General features: G+C 39.4%; 1 protein-coding gene across 1 annotated transcript in view; it reads right to left on the bottom strand.

The window, feature by feature from the left end:
* The window catches only part of ltbp1 (latent transforming growth factor beta binding protein 1), a 138,689-nt gene that overhangs the window by 83,929 nt on the left and 38,580 nt on the right, over positions 1-16,180 (bottom strand). Inside the window, 1 exon segment of the mRNA XM_076743220.1 lies at positions 4,601-4,743. Coding sequence (XP_076599335.1) covers positions 4,601-4,743 — 143 coding nt within the window.

Here is a 16,180-nt window from a genome sequence, read left to right as displayed (position 1 = left end):
CAGTCGAGTAATTCAACTTATATAGTTCAGCTTTTTTACAGGAAGGGTGTGTATACTGTAGGAAGGTTACTGATTCATTTTCAATCCATTCGAATTACTGTTACCAGTGTATATATTGCAGCTGGTAAAAATGAGTATCAAAAATGCATTGTGATGTAGACTTTTTCTGTCCCACACTTAAAGGAGAGCTGAGTGTGTTTCTAGGTGTTGGAGAGTACTACTACATATGTGAAAAAAGTTTTTGACATGTACTCAATTGACAACAAAGACAACATATGTTTGACCTCCTCAACCTTATTGATTATTGTAAATATATGCTTATTCTGAATTTGATGCAGCAGCATGTTTAAACTAAGTTTGGACAGGAGCAAGTAAAGACTAGGAAAGTTGTGGAATTCTCCAAAAACACCTGTTTGGAACATTCCACAGGTAAACAGGTTCATTGGTAACAGGTGATAGTATCATGATAGGGTATGAAAGGGGCATCCTCAAAAGGCTCAGTTGATCACAAGCAAGGATGGAGTGAGGTTTGCCACTTTGTGAACACATGGTTGTATAAAGGATATTACTACATGGACAATGAACACTTCGTAAAACAGTTGTCAGTAAACACAGAATGTCTGCAATGATTTTTTTAGGCTACATGCAGTGTCCAAACTTTTTTGGAGTCTGTTTTGTTTGGACACCATCATATTTCAGCTTGTGGCCTAGATCAAGTTCATTGTCTTACAGGTGACTTTATACTGATGGTGTTTGTCGTGGTGTTTTCTGACTTCTGGATGATCCTAATGAATACCACAAGCCAAAATGAGTTGGTCTTAGAATGAAGCTGTACTTCATACTACCAGTTGGAACTTGGTGAAGTTGTGCCATTTTCTGATTGTACACTATCATGGCATTCATATTTGGTCATTGTGGGGATGGCGAGGTGATCCTCTCTGCCCAAACCCTCAGTCAGCGCCAAGACTACTAACATTTGTCTGAGGGTGTTTTGGCAGTGAGTGAGAATTGAGGGGAGACAGGGAATAACTTTCCCAGATGTGGCACCAAAGCTAGTTGCTGACAGGCTGTCTCTCGTGTGGGACAGGGCTGACAGAAAGGCTGCAGGCTTCCTGTTTTAGAAGAGCAAACACGTCTGCTACTTTCACAAAGTGTTGCACTGACTGCATGCCACTAGCTTGAAAAACAAGTTAGTAGGCTACACTTTTGTTACTTACAAATGTTGAAACTGAAGCTATATGGATTCAATAAGAGATTCAAAAGGTTTTGGATTTGATAAGAGGATCTGGCACTCACGTTCAGCTTTTACAACATGTTTTTGAACCCCCTCGCAATACATTGTCTACTTTACTACAGATAACCTAAGTTTACTTTGAAGATGACACTTCTTTTATTGACTGAAAAACTAGTACCAGGAAGAAACAGAGTCAACTTAATAAGGCAACTGTATTGTTTCATCTAATCCTTTTCATGTGGAAACTGAATTTTGCAGTCACACTTGGCAGATATTTTATACTATGTAGAAAACCATTCACATGTCATTTATAGGCAACAATTGCAATTTAAATCAAAATCAAACTATTGGTCGGGAAAATTACAATTAGATAAATAGCACAGTATTTGTCAGCATTAGTCCACAGAATGTCAACATTGCTTGTTTAACTTGGTTAAGGTGTTTGTGAGGCCAGGGGCAGGGGTATAGTATGTTGACACTTTGGTGAATCCTGTGGACAGGAGCACTGGTTCACTATGTAAACCTTCAGACCATTTAAGGCCACCATCTGGTAGGCCATGAACAGTACTTCAAATATGGCAAGCCTTGAAATGAGACATTTTTGCTACATGTCTATTTGGAAGCTATATCTAAAATGGGTTATTTCACTCTAATTCCCCCACAAATGTACCGAATATGAATGACATTTTGTGAAATTTTGGTGGCTACCTTTTCCCCTCTCTATATGCATCTGTGTCACATTTCCCTCTACTTTTGATGTCTGGCCATTTCTCTGGCTTTACAAATTGCAAGGTGAAATTATACTGAGCAGAAGAGGTTATTTTGAAACTGGGTCTGGGTCCGCTTCAGTCTGCAATGCTGCAATCGCAAGCATCAACACTGTTCTGTTCGCTGACCTCCCCATTAATATTCCCATTCCGGTGTGTCTGTCTGCGGTCAGAGGCATAACCACTCTTGCAGTCTAGAGATTCTCTGAAAAACATTTACTTATTCGTAGATGCATATTGGCAAGTCTGACATTGGAGTTCAGTCTTGAATTTATGACAAGCCACAATAACCAACCAAGAACTGGTGAATTATAGCTGTTGTTGATCTGTCAGATCTATAAGAGTTTGACTGCAAGCCAAATTTGGTCCAAAAAACTAAAACTTTCTCTAAATGGTTTGTGCAGCTCATAAATGAAAAGTGTCTTATAAAAATGTCAATGCCACAAGCCAATAGAACTTGTCATAGCAAACTAAGCCTTACATAGCTGAAGGTGTGGGGAAATATGGTGTATTAGGCATCTGTCCCTAAATACATATCACACACAGGAAAGTAATAAATTGAAAGTCAGCCTCTGGGACTGTGGCAGTGGTCTGTGTCAGCAGCCATTTAGCACCGGGTCCTACTTTAAACTGTAACTGGGAGATAATGTGTCCTCTGTGGTAAGGCTGCTGAGTGGCAGAGAGACTTGAATGGGGTGTAGATAACAGGTATTCAGAGGCTCCTTTATAGACAGCCTTCCTCATTCATATCCATCCAGGCACTTGTTGTTTCAGCAAATTGAGGGGTTCTCCTCAAGATGACACAGTTAGTTTATTCCTTCTCCTCCATCCTAACTCTCACACTCCCTGCCATTCTCTGAAATTGCCCTCAGAAAATGAGACTAATAATTCATTTTCGACAGCCCCAAGCAGCAGGCAATGCTTAAGTCTTTATGTCATTACAGCTCGAGCTGCAATTTGAACAAATCTTGTTACTGCCCACTGCAATCTCCACATTCTCCCCATGTCCTCACACCATTAAAGTAGATGTGGTGTGTTTTTTCTGAATGTGTGTGGTATATGTATAAATTAGAGTTGGTCTTCCTGTGATTTTAAAATGATTGCTTCCCGGGAATATATCACACTTTTCCCAGGATTGTCAGTCATTATTCACTATAAACAAAGTTTGACTGAAAACAAAACTATGGAATGAAACTATAAAATGAATTTTTTGAGGTGTATGCAATGCCTACAGAATTATAGCTTCTCAAAAGAGTGCTCCACTACATTGCACATATATAACTGTCACAATGGACAGTTAAAAAAGGACCAAATCAATGCATTAGAACCAGGAATATCAACTTTTTAAATTCCATGTATTCTTCCTTCTTGTGAAAACCAGAGGCCTACATTACCCAGAGTGCAATTTCACTGCCAACAGTTGGTCAGAGACCAACTCAACATCCCGATTTTTTTGAACTTGTAGTCTTTGAAAATGGGTCCTACATTTTTAATTGAGGCTGGTTATTTATCACACTTCACACAGCTCCCTCTGGAGCTACAAAAGGTATTATATAACTTTTTTTCCATACTGATATGTATACAGGTTACACATCTCAGTGATTATATTGGAGCATTTGACCATACTCATACAGTAGTACTGATATTACGGCATGGACTGGCAGTTAAGGTAAATCTGTTACATGCACGCATTCTGGCATGTTGTTTCAGAGGGTTAAAAAACAGAAGCATTATTCTTGGATATTTAGTAGTAACATCTGAGCAAAGTTCTGAGCTTGACGCTCCACCAACAGAAAGCCACTCTGCAATCTGCCCTAGTGCACTGATTCCACTGATGGAGGTCTGCTTAACTGACTGAACCACTTGTTGAACTGCTTGCATAGTTTATTTGCAGGTGTTGTTCTGCACCTCAGTCACTTCAAAACATGCAGCTGAACTATAAACTGACGTCTTCAAACTGTGATCTCATTCCTGGCTATTCAACCCTTGGCATTCCCTTTCTATAGCATCACCAGCAGGCTGTTCCTTGTTATATTTGACAACTAATGGATAGATTGTCATAAAATTTGGTACAGATATCCATTCTGCCAAAAGAATAAATTCTAATGACTTTGGTGATCCCCTGACTTTTCCTCTAGTACCACCACAAGTTTGAAATTTGTAAATTTACAGTAACTGAAATGCATTTCAGATTAATTTCAGATAATGATATTCCTCCACGTCTTCCTTCACCATTGCATATCCTTGAAATCACCCTGACATCTATATACTCTATATACAACATATGTGAAATGTGAAGATGCCATTGACTTTCCCACAGCTAATGGAACTGGTTTAAAATGGTACAGTGTTGTCTTCATTTAGCTTATTTGATGGTGTTCACTGTGATGGACCTCAAGTTATTCTGAAACTTGATTTTCTAACCATAACAACATTAGTGGAAACAAACGACTATCTCACAGTGACGAAAATGCAATCAAACCCTAACCGTAACCCTTTTCCAAAGCATAATTTTCCACTTGAAACTTTTACTCTTAAAGAGTGTCATTACCATACCTAAGTCAAAGTAAAAATGTGGTCTGTAGGGAGACTTACTCACCATGAATGGGGTTGTGTCCAACTGTTAGGGGGATCGGCCTCTCAGGTTGAGATTGGACATGCGTCTGTGTGTGCGTGTGGTAGTATTTGGGCTTTATAACATACTGTTGGCTCTGACCTGGGTGCATGGGCACTGGTCGGATCCTGGAGGGAAGAAGAACATAATCAGCTGTCAAATAGTATATGCATAAAATATTTTTTGATAATTAAAAAAGGGAACATAAACTACTTAAACATGACAAAATCACAATGACACATCAAATCATTCATGTCTTCCAGGTAGACACTAACAGTAACTAGAAACAAGCCTTCATAGCTATTCAGTATGTATGCTGTCAGCACTTTATAGCTCAGTTTACCAAAGGGACAATCTCCATAAAACTTGCATCCCTTAAAATCTGTGGTCTAAATGTCACAGCAGATGACTGAGGTACGAAGGAAGTGCAACTTGAAAGTTTCATTCAAAAGAGAGCAGCATTTACCTGCCCTCTGTGATTCACTGTGCATTTACTCTTCAAAGTACAAGATCATTTGCCAGTACCAGTCTGTTAATGCATGTGTTTTTAATTACACTTTTTTAATGAAAGAAATATACCGCTCAGGGTTTGAAGTCACTGAACTGTCCTGAGAGCAATGCTCTGAAATAACACTTCCTCAAGTGTTCCCAAGTTCTTCTCATTCATCAAGACCAGAGTCATCATCATCATCTACTTCCTCTTCAGCCCTCCTTCCCTTTTTAGCAGCCTGGACCTTTACCAGACTACTGAGCTTAAAACCTCACTAATATCTTGAATGATGTACTTGAGTGCTGCATGACACAGACATTTCAGAGAATGTGTCCTCCAAGTATAATGCAAACTGACTGTTTTTTACGAGTCTCAGACAAGATCCATATGAACAACAAAGTAAACATCAGTAGTTTTTAATATCATACCTTTGTATGGTACCAGCGATCAGGTCTACTTGGTCACAAGTCCTGAACTTTACCTTAAGGTGTTGCAAAACTTCTAGAGCAGTGTGAAGTATGTGGACACCTCTGTCTACATACAATTTTATGGTTTAGGCTAGCGTGATGTCACCACTATGTATTGAATGTTAATCTGTGATTCAGTCACATAGCTTTCCATATGCAAATCTTCAGGGAAAAGTGAAAACATTACTTTTAGCTATGCTAGTGGCATATCTCTGGGGATAGCAATGTCTGTCGGCCTGTCATTTCACCACTTTGGTCCAGACCAAAATATCTCAACTATTGCATGGGTTGCCATGAAATTTGGTACAAATATTCATAGTCCCCAAGACGATGAATCCTACTGACTTTGGTGCTCCCCTGACATTTTCTCTTGAGGAATACATACAAAATCAATTACATCCCCATCAGCCTCAGCTGTACTTAATGTTTAAGGTAGGACTTTAGGACTTTATTGATCCCACCCCAGGGATAGTTAGTCGTTACAGCCAGCAAGTATTAGTCGTGACTAGCAAATGTTAGCATGCTAACATGCTAAACTAAGATGGTGAACATGGTAAATATTACACCTCCTGAACATCAGCATATTGTCATTGGCATTGTGAGCAGAATAAGATATTGTTGTTATTAAGCTTAACTACAGCCTCACAACATGACTCATTTTCCTCTTGTCTAGTCAAGGTGCATCTTCACAGGCACGCGGACTCAATGTTAGTATCAACATTTTTTAATTTCAAGCATGCTACACATTTGTTGGATCAGGAAAAAACCCTTTCAAGATGTAGCTTGCTGGTGGTTTTGACATTTACACTAAGGTTTGCATAGGGACTATTATGTGCCTGAATCACAGAGTAACATACGGCTGACGTACCACATCGGGTTAGGTTGGGACAGGCCCCTTACTTCCAGTCTTTATGCTACAACATACAATGATACTTTAGACAATGTATTAATCCAACTTGGTGTCAACAACAGCTTATGTCCCATCCCTGTCTCAACATGACAGTGTCCCCATGCACAAAGCCAGCTACATAAAGAAATGGTTTTCCTAGTGTGGTGTGGAATAACTTGACTGACCATGTAGTGAATGATTAAACAGAAAAAAAAAAAAACTTAAATTGAATAACAGAATTTTATTTGCATTAAATTCACCTCAGAGCACAACCCCTCAACAGGGAAAAATTGCTAGACAAAAAAGTAATTTAGTTAATTATTAATTTAGTCTCAGTCTAAAGATTGAAGATACAGTGCTGAACAATCAATGACAAAGTGATCTAACGACTGAAGTTGCAAGTGCAGCGACAAAAAATTTGTGGAGGACCATCAGACCAGATCAAGCATGATATCATATCTTAATGTCTTATTTAGACACATTAAATTATTGGAAACACAGCAGAACAAGTGAATAAAATCTTTCATATTAAACAGTGAAATAAGGCTTAAGACACCATTTAGCAGCTGAGAGGGAGGCTAAGCCAAAAGAAACAAATGGTCTGAAGGTATTAGAAGTTATTATCATGACTGTCTTGATGGTAAATCCTACTTTTTGATCTAACGCTTCTTCAGTATTCCTATTAATTTCTAGCATCAATATCACAGGAAACATATTCAAATTTGGTCAGCTGTCTCTCTCAACAGGTGACAGAGTGATAGCATCTTCACTATGCACACACTTGGCTATGGGGGGATGTGGTGGCAGTTCTAACTTTTCTTACTTTGGATCAAGTTACAAATGGAGGCATTGGGCAGACTGGAGCAATTTGAAATATTCCTTGAAATATGTCACTATGGTTGAGAGCAAAGACCTTCATTAATAAAACTGTGTCCCAAATTTTTACCAAAAAATGTCTAATGTCAAATTAGATTTGTGTAAATACATCAAAATGGTGATCCAAGCTTAAAAAAAAAAATCATACACTTTATTTCTTGACATAAGGAAACAGCTACTGTTAGTTCAGGGGTTTGTTGTCCCTGTGTCAAAAGTGGGCATGTCAATTCACAACTTTTTACTTTACTTTTATGAGGTTTATCAACTGTAATGCATTTGATCTCTTTATTTAGCTCTGCATTGTAAAGTCATGGCAGATCATGAAATACTGGCCCTTGAAAGGTTCAGGTCTGTGCCAGGACCAATTTGTGAGCACAGGTCATAAGTTAATTAACTGGCTTACGTCCACACTCCTCTGCTGATTCTGTGAAATAATGGTTTCTTTCAACCAAAGTTTGTGGTGATTGTTGAAATGGTGGGAAGACGAACTGAGAAGGTTTTGGTGAGTTTTACTTTTTTTTTGTCAAGTCTGAATGAAGTCTGATTTATGATGATAAAAATACTGTTTCTGTGAATGGAGTGTGGTGGCTTTGGTGCGAGTGATATAGCAGCTGTTTCTGGTTAAACAAAAAAGATCTCACTCTTTAACGAAAAAGTATCTCTGTAGGGATCCTTTCCATGATGTTGCCAGAGACTTATTATTACAATCTGGGCCTGTCAGTGGCATAAACAAACACTTGTGAGTGGATGTACATTGACAGTGCATGAACGGCCGGAGGAATTACATTGCAGCCTGTTTTGTGGCTGCATCACTCCCTCTGAATAATAATTTCAAAAATTGTTGTCTTCATTCTTAACTTAGACAAAAAGATGTGACAAGTGGGTCCATAATCAGATAATATGTGATGAGAAATTCTCCCATTTTTCCAGGACATTGAAGTCTTCCAGGACGTGGATCGGCGGGAGCTGGAAACTCTGGACGTCACTTTCATTGATTGAAAATTAAATGTAAATGATCAAGCAAAAAAAGTTCATTACTCAACAACACAGTATAGGGCATCATGTATCTGTTTATCTTGTAATGTGTAGGTATGCAGATCTTTTAAAAGGTGTGCTGATGTTGAGTGACTAGTGGTACTGGTACTGGTTTGCCCTCTTATGGACATCATACACAAAAACACATGTTGCAAACCTATGTGTTTTTTTAGTTCTTGGGTTTGTTTGTTTTTTTTTAGAAGGAATAATCAAGTGTCATTTTTGGCCAATTTTGACAGCCCTACTAGATGTATATCAGATATCTAGGCCCAGGACTGAACTGAGCCAACCACCAATGTTCTCTGCATGTTGTAAAGCTTGAGTTGTATCATTTTTGTTTAACAACGTGATAACTCTTTCCTGTTGTACCACAGCATCAAAAGTAAAGTAACTGAAAGCCCACAGAATGTTCTCAAAAAAGGAATATTTTCACAATCAGACTCTCAATCAGACTTTTACCACAAATAAAATATCTACTTGAGACTGAAAAATGAAAGGCTACTACATGTATGCTTGTTAAGAGCTTGTGCCGACCTGACAAATTGCAAGCCAACAAGGCATTTGATGACCATGCCTTTCTGGAGTTGACGTCAGACATTATGAACATCTTCCCGTTCTCATGGAGCATGATGTGATTCACTTTATGACAACAATACATTTCCACTTTATTATCAACTCAACAGTTTAAAAATTGGCCTTAAATTCACCCAAATAAAGTCACAAGTTACTTTGCATATCTCTCATCTATCTCATGGTACTCACACTTGGGCTAAATACCAGGGTTAGACACCAAAACATTAACGTGAGTAAAACCTGGTGCAATCCAATTCAGTAATCACGCAACAAATTCAACCTTTGTGAAACTTAATGTTCCTATCAGACTGATACAGAGAGACACTAACTCAATTCTGCAGTAATTGTTGAAGCTGTAGTTTGTGGTGTCATCACATTGGCAAAATATCAAACATGTTGCAATGCAATAAAAAAACGAACAGAAATGCAGTGAGTTAAAATCTTTTGAAATGTGGTTTCCTAACGTTCCAGGCTGTGTATCATAAATCTTTAATTTCAGCTCCATTAAACACATGGCATAAAACAGAAAGTGAGGGAGTTACATTTCATAAAGCTGTCCTGGCTGGTTTTAAACCCAGGATTTAGAGAGCTGAGGGGATGGTTTGCAACTTTGTGAGACAGTAGGATGCCCTGATACCGCTCATGTTAAAACAGGGCCAGTAGTGGGTGAAGGTTGTACTATGATAGCAGAGTGTATTTCTATGCTCTTACTCCCTGGTCTGCAGCTGCTGCTCTCTGTGGCAGTGAGTCATCTAGTATTACTGTGTTCTAAACTGCAGCACCAAATGTGGCCTAAAAGGATTCCTCCATGTTATAGCACAGTAAGAGAAAGGGGACACAGGTCAAATTAAAAGATTCAAACAACACCTAATCGTAAAGCAATCAATAGTACAGAGCAACCATGTCAAGTTGTAAAATAACTTTAAAAGTCACTATTAACATATCACCAGTACAAGATGCTGGTGTGACGGGCAGCTGTCAAAGGCTGAGCATTGAGTTTAGAGAATATGGGTTAGGACAGTCGTCAGTATAGCGCATCTGAATCTTTTAGGAAGCCCCAAAGAGTAGACAAACTGTATGTCACACAATACCTACATTAATTGTCAACTGCACTTTTGTCATCCTGCAGGCCCAGACAGAAAACGTATTTGCAATATTTTGAATAGAAGTGAAACAAACTATTATGCTGGCCGAGAGGACAAGTGGTTTCTCAACCATGTAAACCTGTCACTATGGACAGTCGAAGTGAAACCTTAATTTCCGGTTTCTGTTTCAGAAGTACAAAAGATGTGTGTGTGTGTGTGTGTGTGTGTGTGTGTGTATGAATCTCATTCAAAATCCTACTGACGTTTGTAATTATGTGTTAATGACATAAAACCCAGTCTTTGAACACAGCCTTTCTCATTTTATGTTGTGTGTTCCACTCCATATGTTTAGATAAATACAATCATTTCTGTTTTTAGAAGCATTTCAGAGAAACTGCATTTCCTATAAAGCCTGGTTTACGCTTCTGCGTCGCGACAACGCCGTACCTACGGCGTACACCCGACGCCATCACTGAGCATTCACAGTTCTGCGTCGAGGGAACGCGTTGCTCCGCAATTCACCTCCAAGCCGCTAGGGGGGTGTGGCTGTGTCTTTGTATGGTTTCGGGGGGCTCTTGTCGGATCCCCGTGTTTCAATCAAGATCAATATTCCTATATTTGTCCCGCGAGGGGAAATTTCAGTTTCGCGAGAATTCCCTCCACAAATTGTTGGCCATTTGGCAGTCTTTATGCTGCCGCGAAGAGGAGTTGTAGAGGTTGTCATACTTGCGTACCTCCTTGTTGTGCTGCGACCATAGGGCTGCGGCTGAACCGAAAATAAGTTCTGAGCGGACCAATCACAGTCCTCAATGTTCACGTCACGACGCATCGACACAACGCATAGTCAGGATTTTTTGGAGGTGCGCATCAGGCTACGGCGTAGGGTCCGTGTAGGGGTCTGCGTCGACGGCGTAGGTACGGCGTCGACGCGACGCAGAAGCGTAAACCAGGCTTAAGCCTTTGATGCTTCTGATATGAAGAGCATAGTGGAGTTGATTTATTTCGGAATATGTATAGAAAATCCCAGGAACATGTTTTCTTTTCTTAGAAAGACAGTTGAAAAAAATTGTGGTACAGAGGCTAGTCCGGACATGACATCATGCCTGTCAGTTGGACTGTATTGTTAACTGTCATAAGTCCAAACTGACTACAGCCTCTGTTCTTCATGAGTAGTAGGAAATTACAAGGTAAACAACCTTCTTGGAAGTATAGCCATACATATAGACCCAGCATAGTGTGACTCATGTAGGTGAGTAAGTCTTGCCTGCTTTAATTACAAAACACTCTCCAAAGCTTTCACTCTGCGCCAAGAGACTCTTTTACTCAAAATCATCAATCTGGACCAAACAGGGTTCATAAAAGGTAGACAGTTCTACACAATATAGTTTACTCTTACCCAGGCCCTACCCCAGACATCCTTGTCTCTTCAGAGGCACACAAAGCGTTTGACACATTGAATTTCACTATCTATTTACAGCTCTTGAAAAATGTGGCTTTAGTTCTGGCTTCTGCTTGATGAAACTAGCATCCACACTAATATCGGCATTTCAAACTACCTCCTCCTTCAACAGATAAAAATGCCCCTTGTGCCCCCACTTGTTTGATATAACTATTGAACCTTAGCAGCTCTTATGAACCAGGCCAATCTTTCGGCCCTCTAGAAGGTTTAAAAGGATCTCAAGTGTTGGGTATCCCTCCCCATTTCACTGGCAGGCAGGATTAACTCCATTAAAATAGTAGTCATTGCAAGAATGTAAAATTACTTTTAGACAATTTCTGTTTTCCTCCCAAAATTTCTATTTAAAGAGCTGGACAAAAATATTTCTACATTCGGCTGGAACAAGCATTCCTCAGATTGGTAAGGCATTTCCTGCCAGGTGTGAGTCAGAGGGGGGTCTTGCACTACGCAACTTCTTGCAATGCTGCTGGGCTGCTAATGTGTCTCATTTTCGCGTCTTTGGGATGAGGATCAACTTGTTTGGTCCAGTATGGAAAAACACTCATGTAAGTCACTAGGCCGCACCTCCTTCTATGCACTCCTCACCACTTACTAGAAAATACCACTTGAATAATCTTGTGGTCAATAGCTCCTTTTGGACATGGTCACAGTTTATCATGCATTTTGAATATAAACAAACAATTTCACCCATTCCCACAGTCTGCAATGCCTGCCATGCTAGACTAAGCATTCTACCTGTGGTTCTCGAAGGAACTGAATGTATTGCGGACATTTTCCACATTTGGATAGAGTACTACACTGTAGATATCTACAAATTTGAGGCTTGATACATATCAAGGTTATACAACATCACAGAAAACAATTCTAGCCCCTGAAATGTGTCTGGGAATAAGTATAAGAAGTAATAAGAACTGATGAGACCTTGCAGAACTTCAACGAAAAGTCCCCAATTGCTTCTATCTTTGCAGGAACAAGCTTCCAAGGTTATATCCTGATGTGGATCCCACCTGCCAGAGGTGTCATGGTGCCCCCAATGCTCTATGTCATATGTTTTTTTCTTACAGTTCATTGCCCATTTTGGTCCTCCATATCTGAAACTTTTTCTCTGATGTATGGCAAAATCATATCCCCCAAACCCCATAACTGCTATTTGGATTAGCCCCATGGGAGGTGTCCCTTTCAAATAGCGAACCAAACTCTGTAGCATTTGCGTCTATCATGGCTCGCCATCGAATTCTTCTTACGTAGGAAGGACAGGACTCCACCATCACACACCTGGTCAGTCAGGGTTGTAACAGCACACTTAAAACTAGAAGAGCTGAAATATCGTAAGGCTCAATTAAAAATACCACAAGGTGTGGCAGTCTTTCCTGGATTATCTTAGAAACTTCCCCTGTGCCAATTTGACTGAATTGACACCCAGCCCATTTCCTCCTGTTCCCCACCCCTCTCTTTGTCAGTTTTTTAACTTGGTTATTTATTTTTCTTCCCCCATTTTTTTCTGCGCTGTCATTTCAGTTGTTGATATTATTGATTTTACTATTAGTATTATTCATTTTTATCTCTTATTTAGTTTGTCTGTATCTCTTCATATCTTTTCATACTTATGTGCCTTGGGCATATGTTTAGTTTATATGGAAAATCTACATACAGTTGAGATATGAACATGTCTTTTAGCTCAAATTTGTTTTACTTAAAAATAAACTTGTGTGTGAGTTTGAACCAGAGTGCTCTCTGGTGGACACACTACATGATTGCAACAGTGTTTTCTAAACTTCAAATATATCTTTGACATTTCTGTACTGCAATTTCTTCTGACCTACCAACATATACAATACAGCTTCCTTTGTCACTTTTTGTGTATACAAACATTTGCAAAACAATGCTTTCGGAGAGAGAGAATGTCCAAAAGTGTGCATGCTTAACCCCATTTGCGCAATTCATGATGTCTCAACCCTCTATAGGACAGCAGGCATTGTCCTGCCAAGTTACCAGATGCGACTGTCTGTGTATTACGTTTGTGTGCATTGCAAAAATAGTTTGTCTATTTCAGCCCTCAGCTCCTGGCATGGGCTTATGTTAAAAACAGAAGTCAGGATGAATATCTGTGACAGATATATCTGAATGCCCGCAGCCTGCTTGGAGATATCTTGTGTTTACATGCTTTATCTTCTCACTTAGGTCAAATAAACTTTATACAGCCATCCTTGTTTACTACAGACTGAAAGCTTCACTCAACAGGGCATGTGTTATGAATTGTGATCATTCATGCTGACATTAGAGGAGACAAGCAGCTTATCTTAGTTTAGACCGAAAGATCAATTCCTCACCAACACATAGAGGGAAAGGCTGCTGACACGAAGAGATTCTTTGGAGCTAACCATGTATAAAAATGGGAACAATGATTACTGCATCTTGTTGACATGCATCCATCCATCAAGCAAATAAGTGGAAATGTCCCTGTGAAAGAAAATCATCTTCAGAGCAGAGGTATTGATGGTCCTTGGTCCAGTGAAATGTCTTGTCTACCACTGAATGAACTGCCATGAAATTATGTGCAGCTTTTCAAAAAATAGTCAGGTGCCCATATGAACATTGAATCAGGTTTTGCTTCCTGTAATCATTCATCCTGTTCATACTGGCCATTAAGCGACCCCCTCTTACTACAATTTCAATGCATGCCATGGGGGACAACATCTGCATTTCTCAACTGATGCTAAAATGTATTACAAAGTTTAACTGAAGTTAATATCAGGCTTCAGCAGTCTGGGCTAGTCAAATAAAGTGGATACCTTCCAAAGTTATAGCACCTTTAGTAAGATATTCCCTCTTGTATAACTGTCCTTCCACTTCTTCTCAACAAGAAACACTGTCCAGGGAGACACAAAGAGAGAATTTCATACTAAAAATGCTTTCACTTTGGACAATACTCACGTGATCTGTCAAACTTAGACCACTGAGGTCTCGTGCATTTTTAAACAGAATGGTGGATTTTGTCCTTCTTCACAGGCTTTTTAATGACCAGAATGAACAGAAGGAATAGCAAAGCAAAAACCCTGTTTTATATGGGCACCTGCCAGTTGTTTCAGGACAGACTTGAATAATTGTGAACCTCTATTTTAATGCTGTCATCATGAGCATGTCAGCATACTGATGTTGAATTAAGCTTAAAGCACTGCTGATACTATTATCTGCAAAAACTACATATGGGGAGTAAAACCAGCAATGAATTGTTGACAATCTTTGGATTACAATCTTAATTTTAACCGTAGAGGTGCAAATTTCCTCTTGGTGGTGGCTCTAAAATATAAGGTCAACAGGTATCCAAAGCACTGAGCAAAACATATTCATAACAAAGATTTAACACCAATGGAAAAATTATATGGTCTTCCCCAAGGTGGCCAAATGAAGGGTACAAGGAGCATGTATATCCACAGATAGGAGATGATAAACGTGGGGGAAGAGCCATTTGTCAACTGGGCATATTTTCACCCCATTCATTTGATAGGCCCCCTGCCATGGTATAAATAAACAGAAAGTGATAGCTTTGTAAATAGCTTGGCTATGACCCTGTAATAGCCTACATACAGTAGCTCTTCTGTTTTGGTCATGCAACTGTGCATTTATGATATACAGCAATGTGTTCACATGAATTATCGTATGTACAAGATGTTAATTCATATGATATAGTCATAAAACGATTTACATCCTGGACAGTCTGTTATGATTATCTAATTTGTGTTCATGTGTTCACATGGCGGCATGACTGTATGCTGCTGTTTTTGCATATTTATACAAGTGGTAGTGTGTACAGTACAGTGTGTACACACTGGCATCTAGTATTATTGGGGTCATGAGGGGTGGAAGAATCTATATTCAGACAGGCAAAGAGATATTTTTCTAATTATCCCTGTTGATCTGCAGCCTAGAAAACATAATCCATTTAAATTAATTTGTGTCACATGACCACCACAAATGTTATTCAGCATTTCACATGACATTCTGACTATGGCTAATTTATTAAGGATTTTATAATCAGCGGTGTATATAACTTTTTTAGTCAGGTACTCAGGTGAGCGCCGAGAGATGGTGTTTGGGACTCACCCCATGCATAACAACACAATGTTCTTCACTCTCCTCCTCTCTGTCTCCCTCACTGTCCTCAGCTTCCTGCATGGTAGATGATGAAGATTCACCTCTCAGTCCCTGGTTGAGCCTCTGATTAGTTGCCTCCATCCACAGCTCAAACAGCTGACTGTGGGTCAAATGTGGTCATCTTTGACAGGTGAATGTGCATCAGGGATGAGAGACGAGTATGTGACAGATGAGATCTGGACATGGTTTTTATTATGCTGAGATGTGAAAATCCCTTCTCACATGCTACACTGCTCAAAAGCAGCGTAAGAGACAATTTAACCACCTTGTTGATGTTGGAGGAACAATCTGGATTGCTTGTATTTCCTATTTGGAAGTCATACACAGAGAATAATGCCAAGTGTTTTCCTGCCTGCTATAAGCACAGCCATTCTTTTGCAGTGGAGTCTCTGTCAAGTTGCAAGGTGGTTTTTGTGATGTCCTCTGATCCATCAAAGAGAAACCCCTAAAACGGATGATGGAAATTATTTGAGCTTTTATAACACATGTTTTGTCTGCTAGATGAGAACGCAAATGACATATCTTGCAACACCTTT

Source organism: Chaetodon auriga, chromosome 11 (assembly GCF_051107435.1).
Source record: "Chaetodon auriga isolate fChaAug3 chromosome 11, fChaAug3.hap1, whole genome shotgun sequence".
Lineage (NCBI taxonomy): Eukaryota > Metazoa > Chordata > Actinopteri > Chaetodontiformes > Chaetodontidae > Chaetodon > Chaetodon auriga.
The sequence above is the reverse complement of the archived record's forward strand: the minus strand, read 5'-3'. Positions and strand labels throughout refer to the sequence as shown.